The following is a 17,172-nucleotide window of genomic DNA, read 5'->3' as shown; positions in this document are numbered from 1 at the left end:
TCCAGCAAGCCATGGGGGAGAAAGAGGAGCTTGTGATAGGGGCCAGGCATGGCCAAGGGGAGAGCTGGACGAGGGGATGTGACTTTGGGGGGATCTGGTTGCCAGCAATTAGAAAGATGGCAACTCTAACACTGCTATAGTTTAAAGTAATAACAAAAAATTCCTTTTCAGTCTATTCACAGATGGAAGAACTGGACTCTGCATCTCACAATATCTGAGATCTAAAGTTTCAAAAATGTAAACATGAGCTCATGAACAGAAAAGAAGGTTTTGTCCTCTCATTTTTGCAACATTTGAAATTGGCAAAAGGGTTACTTTGTAGTTTATTCTATATCCTTCATAAATAGTATCTGGGCACATTATATAGTTATTATCAATATTTAAATCATAATGAAATCAGAGTTGTTGACCATCAGCAACTCACAATGGGAGGGATGGGGAAGACACTCTTATTTAGGTCCTTTATGTAGGCATCCTAATTGGAAAGTTTCAGCCCATGGCCCAATACAGAAACTTGGTATAGGTGTGAAGACGCTAGTACCTGCACAGCATACCACTGAAGTTAAAAGTATGCCAATCTGTGCATCTCAAGTTGCTGGATCAAAGTCATTGATTTTAAAACCAACATAAGAATTGATCATCCATTAAATCAAATAAAAATGCTCTCTTCATTTGTTTTTCTGACTACATGATTTACTTCAATTTCCAGACCACTAGAGAGCTGGCAGAAATTTAATCAAGTACTCTAGCAAACTATAGAGAACTCTGTATTAAACTGATCTCCCTCAGTGGCTCATTCAATGACTATGAAAATCTCCCTAATATAGATGCAATTACACCACGCATAATGAATGCGAACACAAAAGTTAAAAGCAACAAAGAGTTATGTAGTAAAAAGATATCAGCAGGTCAATGTATCAATTACAGACCGACCATTTATGAACTGCTCATTGAATTTATTCTAGTAAGTGGCTAAACATAAGTAATGAAAAATAATCAATGAAATTTCCCACTACTCAGTAATGATTGAAATGATTAAAGAGACAAAAGACCGGATCTGCAAAAAAATATCTTCTTAAAAAGTTAAATTCCAATAAATGCCATTACCATGAGACTTTTGCAACAAATATACAGTAACAAGAGACATTTGTAAGCATATTTAGAACACCTCTCTCTTTCCCACATGACTGCTTTCCAGTTGTCTGAAAACATGCAACCATCATATTTGCATCTGAAATTTCATCATGACTGCTGTACCTGAACGGTTTCTAAATAATGGAATAGCTTTAACTTGTATTGCGGTCCACATTATGTTCAATTAACAGCACTAAGGAATTCATCCCATCTCTATAATAATAGTCTTATATTTACATTTCTTCAAACAGATGTCATAGAACATTTGAAACTTTACTAAGAGGCTGAGGTAGGGGATTTTGTTGGATTATTAAAGCAATATAGAGCCTTCTCTGGAGTTAACGACTTGCAACTTTTCACAGAAAAAATGCACAACAGTGTTGGGGGGGCAGGAAGTGAAGAATAACATGTCACAATGTAGTACTTGTCAACTAGGTGAACACTGCACATCTGAATTCTTCATTCATTAAACAGGTATAAATTGAATAGGCTATTTGCTACTGTTCTTCGGGATGAAGTATCCAAGTAAGATTCAGCTACAATCTTCAACTTGAGAGCACAAAGTTGTTTTTTTCTTGTTACTGAGCTTAATAGTTAAACATATTTGAATAAAACAAACCCCCTTCAGTTTGAGACACATGCTTCTCCAAGGCTTGCAGTTGACTTCAAACTCTTAGCATTTTTTTTGCTACATTTGACTGGGACACAGTGATGTGGTGGACCACATTAATCACATTTCATGAATAATTTCAGACAATACATAAGATCATTTCTGGAGGACTTCTGAGATACATATCTGGAAGTATAAGCATAGGTGAAGAGTTGGTTTTGCCTTCTCTCCTCGATGTCAAAAGCGTAGTTGTTTCTTCACTCTTCTTTGATTTAGTCATCTGATACTAACGAATATCCTACCAACTTTATCTTCTTTCTTTTTCAAGTTCACTGGGGAAGGCTTCAGTGAAGTACTCAGTCTTGTAGCAAAGGTCCCTATGTTCTTTTGGAGAGAACTTGGGGTCTTTTGCTCTCTTGGTACCAGCTTTCTATTAGTCGCAATGTACTTGATGATTATCAAGGCCTTGGTGTTATTCCAAGAGTATGGATCCGTCTAACTATGATACCTGGGTATCTCTAACAAAGTGTTTCTTAAAGTGGTCCGGAGACCCACTCTGAGAAAGCTGCTACCTGGCCACTCGCATTAGTTTATTAACCAGCTTCGCAGCCATGGAGCCTCGCAGCTCCCATTGGCTGCTGTTTGCCTTCAAAGGGCGCCGCGGGAAGCAGCAGCAGCTCGGTCCACTCTGCTTCTACAGCTCCCCTTGGCTGCAAAAGGTGAACTGCATGCAATGGGAGCTGCGAAACTCTATGGCCACCGAGCCGATAACTAAACAAATGGGAGCAGCCAGTTAACAGGTCTCTCAGAGTGGGTTTGCAGACCACTTCGAGAAACGCTGCTCTAACAGAACCATGAGGTGGCTCTATTAGGCTAGGTCTAGACTGCAAGCCTCTTTCAAAAGAGGCTTTTTCGAAAGTATCTTACGAAAAAGCCTCTTTCGAAAAAGAGCGTCTAGACTGCAAGCAGTACTTTCGAAAAAGCAAGCCGCTTTTTTGAAAGAAAGCAGCGAGTTAGTCTAAAAAGCCCTGCTGGCATTCAAGAACGCCTTTTTTCAAAAGAACACTTTCAAAAAAAGGCGTTCTTCCTCGTGAAATGAGGTTTACCACCGTTGAAAGAAAAGCCGCGTTTTCGATTTAATTTCGAAACAATGCGGCTGCAGTCTAGACGCAGGAGAATTTTTTTCGAAAAAAGGCTACTTTTTTCGAAAAAAAACCCTGAATCTGGACACAGCCTTAGAGAACAGAGAGCCACTAAGGGCTGTAGAGGCCCTGCTTTTCAGATCACCTTGAAAGGCTGTGTGCTGCACTAAGCACTAGCTACAGCTCCATTGTGAACTTGTATGTGAACCAAGTACAGAGAACTGCAATGACCCAACCTGAAGAATATGAAAGTATGCAGCCAGATCCTTGTCTGAGGGGCAGCTGGATCAGAATGCGGCACTCCTGCTGACTATCACTGAGTGTTCATGGTCAGTAACGGAGTCTAGCAGGACACCCATGGTGGCACACTATTAATGGGCAAATGCCTTCTTAGAGAGGTTCCAAAATGCCTTCAATTGAAGCCAATCCCTCAGAGTTTCTACCTACCAAAAGTCATTACTATGGTCTTTCCTGGTCTCAGCTTCAACCAGATCTCCTTCAAATCTCCTTCCTGCACTGAGGTGGCTGGGAGACAGCCATGTTAACACTGGATGAAAGAGGGACAGACAGCTTTGTGCCACCAACATGTTGCTCGTATACAAGATATCATGAAATGAAACAGGCTACCACTTGTACATCAGTACTAAATAAGAGCAATGCGCAGATTAAATCCTACAGAATTTCACGGTGTTGGGGGGAAAGTAGCTGCCCATTGTGACTATCAGCCCTTTTAGCTCCCCAAATACAAGTAAGCAGAGTCTAAATTTAGATAAGAAGTCTATAGCTCATCTTGCTATTCCACATTAAAAAGCATGGGGGAGGAGAGAGTCCAAAGAATGAAAAATCCAAAAACTTATGCAATATCTGCCTTGCAAGTGTCTCTGTCATAATACAGGTTGGACCTGACTGGTCCCGAACAAGGAGATTTTCCAGACCAGAGAGGTCTCTCCCCTCCTGGCCCATACTGCCATCAGGTTAGGGCACCAGCCTGTCTCCGTTGCTGCCCCAGCTCCCTGGGGCTCTCTAGACGCCGCTGGCCCCGGAGCTGCCAGGGCCAGAGCACCATGTCCAGAGCTCCACAGTTGGGGCAGAGCTTCACAGCCACCTGGCTCTGTGGCTGAGGTCAGAGATGTGCAGCCAGGGCCGGGGCGGAGGCCCAGGGCTGGGGCTCTGTGGCAGGGGCCAGCTCTCCCTGGCTGTCGCTAGGGTTGGGGCTGGAACTCCCTGGCTGCTGGAGCCAGAACAGTGCTGGGGCTGGAGCTGCACGGCTGCTCCTGGGATCAGAACTCCTTGACGTTCTGCCCATTCCCTCCGCCCTCTCCCCCATCCCTGGGCTCCTGGCTCAGTTGCTGGTGCCGCTTAAGGCGCTCCTATCCCGCTGCTAGACCTCCCTGTTCCTGGGCTCTGTGGCCCAGCTGCCAGACCAGGGAGTCCTGGTTAAGGGAGGTACAACCTGTACATACAGATCAAACCACCTACATTTAAAGTGCACTTAAAAAAAATCCAACCTCTTGTTTGCATAAGTCAATGATAAAGTTAAATTCAATTAAATCATTTTGCAATACCTACCCATCTTGTAATGTCCTCGTCAAACTAGTCTATGGTTCAGAGCATGTATGTAGCATGGCACTTGTTACTCCTACAAGCACACAATTGCACATTTCCCCCTTTTCTCAACTTCCCATGTACCTGTATAAAAATGAAGGATTAAGTATCAATAGATATTTTTAAAGATACTATAGTAGAAGAGAAGTTATGTTGGCATGATGCCATTTTTGAATCCCTAAGCTCCGTATTATGTTGAGAAAGAGGAATGCTACAGGCCCAGAAAACCAGCCCCTTGTTAAGAACAAAAAAAACCTACAAAAAATGAAATATTCTCCCACCTCCTTGTCTTCCTACAAAAATATGTTTTCAAAAAGACAGTCAACTCTATAACAATAGGAGTTCTGTGATGGAACCATTTACAGCTCTGTGAAATAAACTGAATAGATGTACTACTAATACGTTTTGAGACTTCTTTCTAAAAGGATAGATGAACTTCAAAATGTGCTTGTCATCTTAGCTTTGCCTTAAAATAAGCTTATGTTACTGCAGGCATCAACAAGGAATAGCCACAATACTTAACGAAGAGCTTAAGTATGCATGAAACAAGGCAGTTTCCATTCACTGTGGAAACATTTCAGAACATGAAAAAAGGAAAAATGTTGCCCTTGATAATAACATTTATACTCATGTTCTGTGCTTCCCAACTGCCACCAAACCCGATAAAGGCAAGTCCTTAATTTATCTTCAAGAATTCCTCCCATTTTCAGATAACCCTCTTCCTCACGTTTTTAAAACTTGTTTCTCCCATATTTCTCATATGAAACCTCCTTTATCTAAAAAGGAAAAAAAATATTCTCCTGAAATATATGAGCTGATAATATACCAGAATAGTCTTTGGAGAGGTATATTTATACATACATTTGCAACTTTCAGCACGCTCATGTCAGTTAAATGGCATCAGACCTGAAGTTATGTCTGCTCCCAGCTTTTACGAGCAAATTTATTGAGCAGCAATGTGGTGTATAAAAAAAATGTTGTGTCTTTGGCCCAAAGCAAGAAGAAAAACTCAAGTGTGGGGTCCAGCCCCTGACATGGAGTGGTCCAAAGAAGGAAGGAGAGATGAAATCTCTATGGGTTTGGGAAGGGGGGGAAAAAGAACAGAAAAAACATGGGACTGTATCAACATTGGGTCATATCTGTTTGTTTTGCTCCAAGTCACACTACTGGCCTCTCACTACAGATGCATAAGGTGTGAAACAGGGGTGTATTTGATCCAGAAAGGAAGAAATAAGAAAAGATTGCTGAGGGTGAGGACAAAGAAAAACAAAATGAGAGCAGTATCTATAGAAGACAAATTTAGAAGCCCACACTAACTGGAGGGAGCAAGAAAAATGGAATGGAGCTTAAAGGGGTAAATACACTAAGCAGCATCGAAGGGGAGAGGAATGAGAGAAAAGAGCAATTTTTCTTGGGTTTATTGCAGCATAAGCAGAAGTTATTAAAATGTCATTAAAAAGAGATGGCCAATATTGAAGTAGGAAAATTACTACAAATGCCAGTTACTTTGATTTATAATGTATTTTAGATGGTAAATATTAAAAATAAGCTTTCCCTCCACTATAGTCCCAGTGTTTCCTTACATACACATATTGTTTAAATTAAACACATTTCTGTGTTAGTACCTAGTAGCTGTTTGGAGAGCAAGAGGTAGATTTAGCTGTTCTTATCCAGGTTAGTTTCCAGGAGGCTGACAGTGTAAATGAGATCTGTTCCCAGGTATTCACCAAAGCATTAATACTATTGCCACTGTGTTGTAATAGTATTACAACAGTCTTATTCTACATGTACAATGTTACATATAAAGATTCAACAATGTTTTCCCCCAAAAATACCTGGATTTTAAAGCAAAAAAGAGTATTCCACATAGAGGGAGCATTAATCCCGCACTAGCTCAGAATCACAGTGACTTCAATGGGATGCTGTGTGAGTGCTAGACTCCTTTTTAGTAGATCCTGTTAAAAGATCAGGTCCTAGATTACATCAACATTTCACCTTCTTTGAAGTTGCTAGCATTCCTTTGAGTAATTAAAAAAAATTGCTTTTATATTTGTAGTTCCTCAGTGAAGTAATTAAAATCAATTTTAAAAATCATAAGCAAAAAATGAGATGAAAAAGTGATGAATGGCAAAGGACATCATGTGACAATAGCAACATACCATTTGACAGCTTCTGAATAGCTATGAAGTTTGAAACTATTTTGTAGTACACGTCAGATAGTTCAAGAAATGAAGCCCAAACTTCCTCATGTTCATATCATTCTGCATCATTAGTAAACATCTCTGAGGCTGTCATTTTTCCTGTATGCCTGTGCACCCAAGCCCCTTGTGAAACTGACATGGAGTAACGCAGAAGAATATAACTGGAGGAGCAAAAATGGGCAAAGAAAAAAAAATAAAAGAGTAAGGATTAAAGGAAACAGTAGTCATCATAAAACAATCTGGACTTAAAACTGCTACTTCTGACACAATTACTGGTTAAGATCTATATAATTACAAGTCCTACTTATAGACTACAGTACATTAGAAAATCTATTGACTATCCCAGCTTAGATCAAGGGTGGGCAATAATTTTCGCAGGTGGGCCACAATGAATTTTGGTATGTGGTCAGGGGCTAGCTCCACCCACAGTAGAGGCAGGGCCTGAGGCAAACGGTGTGGGACTGTGGACGAGTCTCTCCTCAGAGTTGTCTGGGAAGAGAGTCTTTGAATTAAACAGACAGCAAAGGGCTCATGCTTCCTGGCCCCACCACTACCACGTTGCCTGGCAATGCTATTTAAAGGGCTCACGGCTGCAGGTCCTGCCGGGGTAGTGCTCCTACCAGTAGCTGGGAGCCATTCAAATAGGATCCTGCTGCCTGAGTCAACACCTGGAAATTCGGTGGCATGGGCAGCAGGATATCAACAGAAAGCAGCCAGCCGTAGTCCGCAGGCCAAATCAAAGTGTTAGGTGGTCTGGATCCGGCCCCAGAGCCACATCTTGCCTGCCACAGATACACATTAAGGAGTATCATCGACTTGACACACTAGATATGGCCCTCTAATCTCTGATCACGTAGGAAGACACGGGTACAATTTCTGGCTCTACCACCCTCACCTGCCATGTGATTTTAGCCCACAAACTTCATCTCTTCATATGTCTGTTTCCCCTCCCACTTCTTGTCTGTTCTGTGTATTTAATCTATAAACTTTCCAGGGCAGAGACTACATCTTCCTGGGAGTTCATACAGTGCTTAGTGTTTAGTTAGATCTCTAGTTGTTAGTTTAATAAAATAAACAAACAAACAGCAACACTCTTTGAATATGTCCCTAGCTATGAGTCAGTGGCTCTTTATAAAACTGAACTGATTTTCACCATTTTATTTATATAGTGAGCTTCAGACCCAGACCTACTCTTTTAAACTCATTCTCCCCCTCGTATCACTTTATAATGCAGTGGAATGGAACATTTGATTCTTACTCTGTGGGCTTAATCCTGAAAGGTTCTGAGCATCCTGGCAATGATCCAAGAAAAGAGAATCATAATTGCAAGACACCGCATGCTCTGGCAGGATCAAGCTCTGAATGGGACCCTTAAAGCAAACTGCTCTACACACCAGCAGTGCTTTTACCAACTTTTTTTCATATTACTATTCTGAGCTACTCTTCTTTACCTTATCAATGGGATTTTACTATTATTTTTGTTAAGTTGCATTTGTTTTTCTATTTGATTTTGCTCATCGGGGAATGGCAGAAGTGAGGAGAAAGAGGGGAAAGGCAGGGGGATTTGTGACAATTATACTTTTCCTTCCTTTTCATCTCCAGATGAAACAATGATCGAATTAACTTAAGCAGCATATATATCACTTGCAGTGCTTACCACTCTGGCACCCACAAAGTTTGAAGATTCTGGAGATAAGCCCAAGTGATCCACAAAAACTTAAGTTAAGCAAGTTAAGAAAATCCTGAAGTTAGGCAAGAATATTACTACCCCAAGAGACTAATCAAGTGTGTTACACTAAGGGCAGAAGGAATGCCACCAAACCTCACCTAAAGCAATGAAGGAATTTATTCTAGGCTGAGGGGTAAACTGAATGGGCAAAGATTGTTGATGTGTAGGAGAGGATCACAAGGTGGGAGGCATTAAAGGCATACACAATTAAGAAGAGGGAGCAGGGCAAGGCAAAAATGGATGGGAAACCCTTCTATTTAGATGGAAAGTAAGAAATACATTAACAAATGTAGTGCTGATACTTAACAACATGAAACTGGAAGATTAATAATAAATTATATTAACAAAATGTAACAGATTACCTGTTGACATAAGCAGAAGCAACTTTACTGAAGACAATCAGCTTACACATATGGTAATGTGGCCTAATAGATTTACTTTAAATACCACTGACAAAGGCGAAATGCTGATCAATGCATACAATCCACATAGGGCTCTACTGATGCCCCATCTAGAGAATAAATTATAATGACCTGTTCTATGAGCTTCAGTGCGGTAGGTTTTAAAACACAGTGTAGATGTATGCTAAGTGAACATATGAAAGTGTGTATGAACATGGTTATGTGAACTAAACAGAACAGACCAAACAGGTCACTATGTCTGAGTGTGAACTAAACAGAACAGACCAAACAGGTCACTATGTCTGGGTCCTGCTTCAAAATAGCTTTTTTTTTTTTTTAAGTCATAATGACTGTTTTAAGGTAACTTAATAATGAAGCACACATTTAAAAAAAATTGTTCACACCCTTTTAACAAATTTCATATCAGATTTCTTTGGAAGATGACTTTCAATAACTTAAGTGAGAGAGAAAGAGACTAATGTTTGAAGTTATCCTATTGTATTCGTGCTAGTAATGTCTAAATGTGCTTTGTAGAAACATTAAAAACATCTGACTAGAGAAAAGTAAGTTTAGCTGCTGAAACACTCTCTCTTCAGTGCATTAAAATGACATCCAAGTTTAAAATGTCTGAGTAAATTCTTATACCTAATTAGAACCATATTAGAAAACAGATGATCAAAGTTACCATAGCTTGCCTCTTCAGACTACATAATACAACATGATTCTATCCTTTTAATAAAGACTGGTAAATATCAAACTGCAGAACCCAAAGGCATCATCATTCACATGTAGAGAAGCACATTTCCTAAATTACACAGAGAGAATCTGTACACTTGGTAAAAACATCACAACAATGTAGGATGATGAAAAGGGTGAGGAGTGCATCCTCTTGTTCACCCCATTCTCATGCACTCCATGGAAAGATTACAATAAGAAATAAAGTACTTTTATAGTCAAATTAAGTGCAGTGGATTTGGAGCAGAGAAGGTGGTACAAAGTTTTAGGATTTAGGACCTTTCCTAAGATTAGATATAAATTAAATATCAAATTTCTTAAAACGTTAGCCTCTATGTTCAAAATCTCTCTCAATATTTTAATGGAATGGACCATGAAAACCTTCAACAGAAATCCAACTGTCTTCATGACTAATACTAAGACGATTTTACAATTACTCTGTCACACAAAAAGGTTTTAAATCCTGCTAGACAAAACGTACAGTTGAATAGGAAGCAAGCAGGCTGCTTCTCTTTCAAGATTTGCCTGCAGCTACTTAGAAGAAAGTAGAGTTTAAACAGTATTTGAGCCAACCACAGAAATAACAAAATCAAACACATCTGTTTATCCTTTTCCACTTCAGTCTCAAGCAGGAGATGGCTGTGATGAAGAACTCTGTATATAACTGTATTCAGAGAATACTTGAATTTATGTACGTGTAATGAGTCTTTAGAGTTGATCTGAAAGTTGAAATTACTGTCTACTGGAGACTGTTGTTCTTCCATACTTTGAATAGTGTATTTCTCTTCTCAGGAAACAAGACCATGATGCCATTCTTCATTTTTGTACTCTATAGTCTTCTCTTTAACAAGCCTGTTCTGCCATACCTCTCTCTTTCTCTCATCTCACCCTTCATCTTCAATCCAAAGCTGTTTCTCAAAAAAGAGAGAGAGAGAGAGAGAGATTTGGCAGAGTGATTTTTTAAAAATAATTTCAGATATTGGTTTATTTTTAAGCATTTTTCTTTGTATTGATTTAAATGTTCACAGTTATGGGAAATTATGGGAGGAGTTCAAACAATGATTTAATGAGAACAGATTTTGATGTTCAAAAGTTAACCACCGAATAATCTTTAAAACAACATGTCGACATTGACATGTCAACATATACAAAATATCCTTAATATCAAACTCTTATAAGTTTTCAGGCAGCATTATTCTTACTTTAACTATGAATTTTAATTATCATCATATTTTTCCATCAGTGTGTATATGGTGAAACCAAAGTTCACAGACATTTACTGATAAACATCCAATACTTCCAAGCCTACATATGTACATCGCTTTTAGTACTTGGAGCAGAGAGGAGTTTAAAAGAATATAAACATTCTGTCCCCAAGAAATACGATATTGTCCATTTCCAGCTTAGTATACATTTATGCAGGGCTTTTGGGATGTTTTTGTTCAATTTCAGTATTTTTTCTTTTTGTTTTCAAATTTTAATTTTGTCAATTTATAAGATAAAAAGTTTTGAACCCAATGTACAGAAATGTATTATTCCTCCCTCATAAAATGCACAATACACTAGCTGTGCATTTCAGACAGCCCAAAGACTATAATGAAAATGTAAATTTTGATTAAAACAATGGGTCTGATTTTCAGAAGTGCTGAGTACTCCAGAAACCCAGCGAAGTCCGTGAGAGTTGTGAATTCTTGGCAACTCTGAAAAATCAGGGTTAGGAGACCCCAGTGTTTCATTTGAGATTTGCTTAAGTAAGGACTATTTTAATGGGCCTAATTAAAATCACAAGAATTTTTGCAGCTTGATCACTGAGTATGCTGTATTAGTTTTAAAATTACAGTGATGAATTTGAAACCAAACCTGGTTAATCTTAGGCATGATCTGAGAGGTAGTCATATTAGCCATAGCCCACATGATGCCGAGGCACCGGTTATGCAACAGCATGAACAAAATATTTTATTCACAAAGCAACATAGTACTAGCTAACCAAGATAAGTTCTGCATAACTCCTCCTTGAAGTATTCCTTGTCAAATTGTGTTTAAATCCCATTTCCCCTCCCATAACTACCAAATTAGTTAAATGTTATATGTAATTATGTTAGAGCACAAATCTTAAAAATACTGAAAATGGAGCATAAATAGTCGCAATTGCTTAGAAGGATGGTCAGGAATTGTCTCATTTTTGCTAGTGCACTGCCTTTTCCCAATTGTCTGCTTTATGGATCCTTCTCTCAACATTTTAACTGATATCTTTCATATTACTGCTGTGCAGATATTTATTTTAAACTTTTGTTGACAAAATTAAATCTGAACATTTTAAAGGATAAATACTGAACATGGTTTAAATGACATTGTTGCAAAATGAACTATACATCAACATCTATAATAGTTCCTGAGTTTCCAACCTTTGTAGCTTTAGTTAATGAAAAAACTCATAATTCTACAATACAAATAACAAAAACTCAAATATATGCCAAGAATACCGATCATCAATACTTTAGATATTGGAAATACATTTGCCATGTTTGTTTCAGTTTGGTTTACGATAATTTCAGGTTTACAGAAGACGGAAGAAACTATCAATTTTATTTAAATGTAAGTATTTCTCTCTACATTTGTGGTGGGCTTGAATTTTATTAATCTGATGAGTAAACGTCTCTATTTTCTAATTTAGGAGAGAGATGCTGTTTTTCCCCCCTCTCTCATTCTTTAGCTCCCTCAGCTAGCTCTGTGGCACCAAACTGCCAGATACTATTCAAAAATATGCTGACATTAATCCATGATGCTGAAGCACAAAATGTTTCAGTATGAGGGCCTTCACAAATTGAACCTATTGAACAACAGCCTCAATTTAAAACAGAACAAAAAAGTTTCCCAAACAGAGAAGGACAAATATGAAGGAAAATATCTAATTGGACGTTAGAGTATTACACAAGACAAGCCATAATGGGGTTTGTCTGTTGCGACTTTAAAAGTTGTGAATGCAAAGGGAACCAATGTTAGAGGATCTTCAAGAATAACTAAAACTGATTAAAAACATCAGTAAAAGCACCATAACATTTCAGGAGACTGGTCTTCATTAGTCAAATGTAAACAAATTAAAAATACATAGAAGTTGAAAAATTAGTTGATGTCATTTAATTTAACAATATACAACCACAGAAATTTCAGTTTTCCTTTTTGGCTTTGAGTAATTCTGTTCCACATTTTAATTAAAACCAGAGATGCTGCCAGCATCAGTATGTGCACATTAAGACAGGGATATTAAAGAACAGTACAGTTCCAGCAGTGACAACTTCCATACAATGATATGATGCTAGTGTTAGATGACTGACTAATTCAATTTATTTAGAAACAAAAACCACAGACATATTTGTCCATCAGTAACTTCAAACTTCATAACATTCACTGCTGTTTGATTTACTTTGTTTCATTGGCTGAAATGGAGATTTAAACCTTGTATACTAAAAAGCCTGTTATAAAGAATGTGAATGCAAAATGTGTTGACAACTGAATGTCCAATCCATATGATGACGACTCTGTATAATAGGCTCCACTCTTGCTCACATTAATTCAGAAAATATATATGCATGTCAGAAGCTGGAAGCCAGTTTTGAACCCTGCTTATAAGATTTTAAACTGTTTCAACACATTGTCTTGAAAACCTAAAAGATTTTTCCTTATGGTAAAATACAGTTATTGTTTATAGCACAACCAGTACACATGGAACTTTATAAGCACAAAGACCCAAAACCTTACCCACCCTCAGATGCCTTCCTCTTTCTGCCTACACAAACTGTATATTTGTAGCTGAATTAATGTTTGAGATTCTTGTAAAAGGAAGAGGAAATTCATAACTAAAACTTTAAGCACCGAAACACACAAAAATACACACACAATCCCACTGGGATTCTAATAGAGCTTTGCACACAATTAATAGTTCAGTACTTACGGTGAGAGAGCTACAGAAAAAATAAGAGCACAATGAATTTCAAAGTTAAGGCCAAATAGAAAACTGCTTCCTTTGCTATCACTCCTCATTGTAGAGGTATGTTTAACTACAGCTTCTGTGCAGATGGCGATTACATTACCAGCCTGTAGTAAAGGAAAATATACTCCCTCTAGATGTGCATTACTTACATTAATAGTCATTCAAATACCGTAAATCTAAATACTTTTTGTTGATGCCCATATACTTTAGATCAGGGGCTAGGAGTCATTTTTGGGTCAGGGCTGCTAACTCTCAGAAAAATCAATCCGGGGCCACACAAAAGTGAGAAGCAAACAAAAAACAAAAAAACCTTCAATGATGTGACCCCTGAATGAGAAGGAGAAAGACACTCCTCACATTCTTCTCACACACCAGAGCTTGGGAGAGCCCAGGCTAGTAGATTTTGTGTGCTCCACCTTACAGGAAGATGATGAAGTGGCTGGAGCAGGCTCCCCAATGCTGGGGGGGGGCTAGTCTTGGGGGCCAGATCTAGGCAAGCCAGGGGCAACATCCAGCTTCCCGGGGCCTTATGTTCCCCACCCCTGCATTAAATAGTTTGCCTGATAACCACATGTTAAGAGATTTTGCTGACTGCAGTGTTTCAAAGGGCCTAATCATGACAGAAAGAACTTATACCATACCTAATTCATACACTCTCATCCAAGAAACTTTTAAGTAAAAAAAAAAAAAAATTAAAAATAACCCTCCACAGCTGTAGTTGATTAGCAAAGACATCTCAATTTTCTGTTAACTATATCAGCTACACTCAGAACACAGTAACATTTATACCTAAAATGCTTGTATTTTTATCCGCACACTAAAATACTTTCAAAGTGTGGAAAAAAAGAAAAGAGAGATTGTGTGCATTCAATATTTGTTCCGCCATATACCAAACTCAATTTTTCTTCATGGGCTCCCAGCAGATCCATTACTTTCAAAGCAGCAGACCCAGTGACTGTTTAATGAAGCGAGCTTTAAGTCATACAAATCAGAATGAGCAGCAAGACAGGGCAGATGACTTATAGCCAAGCATGAATACTTAATTCTGCTTGGTAGGGAAATCAGTCTGAAAAGAAAAAGATCACCGTCCTTGGCTAGCATTGTCTTGGTTCATCAGGGAATTCAACAGGCTGAAGTGATTTACCAGCTCCCTCCCAGTGCCTCTCTCTACCTCCCAGCCCCCAAATCCTGCCAATAAGCTGCCAATGGAAAGAGGTAAAGAGATATTAGACTGGGATGGATAAGCGAATGCAGACACTCAGAAGGGGTGTGTGGGGTTACTGTTGAAGTGTCCTAGCGAGAGGTTCTGAACTCAAAGCCGGGGAATTAAACTTAAAGGCAATTATTGATGCATATGGGTTTGCAGTGTGCCCATACCCTCCCACCCTCAGTTTAGCCAAACTGCACCCCCGCCCTTTCCCTTGCTATGGCTCTCCAGACTCTTTCCCCATTAGGATATGATGAGCATCATGTTAAGCAGGGCGCACCGCGCAGGAAGTCTCCTAGGAGAGGCAGCAGCAGCCTGTCTAGCCGAAGTGTAGGGCGCACACCTGCTCCTGCCTTCCGTAGGGAAGGGGGCTGGGGTCCCGGGTCCCTTGCACGCTCCCCCAGGCATAGCTGAGGCTCACGGCTGACTGGCGCTTCCCCCTCACACACTCCTGACACGCACACGCGATGCCCAATCCTTGCACGCGCGCGCACACACACACCTGAGCCCCCCGCATCTCCTCGCGGAGCATCCCGAGAAGCCCACGCAAAGTTTGGCTGCAAAGTTCAGGGCGGGGGGGGGGGGGGGAGCGGAGACCCGCAGCTCGCTTACCCATGGCTCGGGCTCCTCCCTCGCTGCCTCCGGTGCGGGTCGCGGGCTGCTCAGCGGCGGCCTTCTCGTGCCCTCTGCCCGGCTTCCCCGGGCGGCGCGGCTGCGGGCGGCGAGCTCGGGGCGCACGCGGGGCAGCGGCTGCAGCTGCTCGCACACTGGCCGGCTCCGCTCGCCTGCGGCTGTGCCGGGCAGGAGGGGGCGGGGACAGCAGCCGCCTGCCGGGACTGGGGAGGCAGGAGGGGGCGGGAGGCAGCCTCCACCCCAGCTCACACAGGCACGGGGGGGAGAGGGGCCGCAGCGCCCCCAGAGCAGGCTGGTGTTAGGGGGCAGTTTCATGTAATGTAGGATAACTGTCCTTTTCTGACCTGTGTCCCTCTGGGGCAAGCCCCCCCCCCCCGCTCCAGCTCCCTGCTGTGTTAACAGTGCCCCCCCCCTCTTTCTTTTTGCCCCATCATTAAGTTCAAATAACGGCAGGCATGCTGGGGAGTGAAACACATCTAATTTTCCTGCCCTCTACACTCTACCCCCCCCCTTCCCAAATCCTCTCTGTGCCTTACATGTAATCTACCTAGCTGTCCAGGCTCTCAAACCTCTCCCAGCACTGGGGTAAGGGAAGCCCTGCCTGGGAGCACCTTGGCCCCACACTGTTTCCTCTCCTCCATTTGTCCTTCAGTTTGCCTTGTTCCATACATTACATAGACATGTTATTTCCCTCCCTCTGCGCTATGCTGAGCTTAGAGGCTGCCAAACTGTCTGGCTACGTCTACACCGGCAGCTTCTTGTGCAAAAACTCTTCCACAAGAGAGCGTCTATACTGCCATGTGCTTTTGCGCAAGAGATGTGCTTTGGCACAAGAGCATCCATGGCAGTGTAGACATCCTCTTGCGCAAGAAAGCTCTGATGGCCATTTTAACCATAGGGGCTTCTTGCACAAGAAATTCATGTTGCCTGTCTACACTGGCCTCTTCTGGAAGAGCTCTTGTGCAAGAGGGCTTATTCCTCATGGGGAGAGGAATAACTCTTCCAGAAGAAGCCCTGTTTTACAACGCTATACTATAAATTTACTTCTGGAAGAACACTCGTGCAGTGTAGACAGCCGGCAAGTTTTTGCAGAAGAACGGCTGTTCTTGTGCAAGAAGCTGCCAGTGTAGACGTAGCCTCTTAGTTTAAGGTCCCCATCCTGTTCCCACTGTAAAGTTCCCATTCATTTTAACAAGAGTAGGATTCAGCCTTTTATGAACGAGATTTCCAGGAAGGATGAGAGAATTAAAAGATTTTACTCAAGAACACACAGCAAAGCCCACTATAGGAAGAGTGAAAGCTTTTTTTTTAAAGTGCTTTAAAATAATCCATTTTAAGCAATCCTGCTAAAAGATCATATTTATATAAAAGTTTCCTCAGTGTTCTGGGAAGGCTATTATTCCAGTTCAGCCCCTGGACTAGAACTGATGTGCTCTGGATTCAGTTCTTGGCCCTGCCACATATTTCCTGCAAGACCTTGGGCCATAATAAATCTAATAGAGTCCGTAAGTCCTTAAATTTGAGACACCATGAGCCTAATTTTGGAGGAGGCTAAATATTTATGGCTTCCACTGTCTTCATTTGGAGTTGTAAGTACCCTTAGACAGGGCTGTAACAAGGGCAGGACTAGGAGGCCCTCACCCCATGGTGCACCATAATAAGGGGCATAAAGATGCAATAAGTAAAAACAATAAGCTGCAAAAGTAAAGAGCATGACACGTGCTAACCTAAGCAAAGGGGTCACATAATTAATATTTTGGCCTGGGTGCAAAAATACCTAGTTA

General features: G+C 40.7%; 1 protein-coding gene across 2 annotated transcripts in view; it reads right to left on the bottom strand.

Annotated features, from left to right (window-relative positions):
- The window catches only part of GPM6B (glycoprotein M6B), a 141,567-nt gene extending 126,018 nt beyond the window's left edge, over nucleotides 1–15,549 (bottom strand). The window contains exon 1 of one of the 2 annotated variants that reach the window (XM_075914569.1): nucleotides 15,368–15,549. In XM_075914569.1, coding sequence (XP_075770684.1) covers nucleotides 15,368–15,371 — 4 coding nt within the window. In that variant the 5' untranslated portion in view covers nucleotides 15,372–15,549. The remainder of the gene's footprint in view (nucleotides 1–15,367) is intronic. The other variant, XM_075914596.1, reaches the window with a different exon arrangement.
- Between the last annotated feature and the right edge of the window lie 1,623 nt (nucleotides 15,550–17,172).

The sequence above is a fragment of the Pelodiscus sinensis genome, chromosome 1, assembly GCF_049634645.1.
Source record: "Pelodiscus sinensis isolate JC-2024 chromosome 1, ASM4963464v1, whole genome shotgun sequence".
Lineage (NCBI taxonomy): Eukaryota > Metazoa > Chordata > Testudines > Trionychidae > Pelodiscus > Pelodiscus sinensis.
Note: the sequence above shows the minus strand (reverse complement) of the source record. Positions and strands in the feature narration are given on the sequence as shown.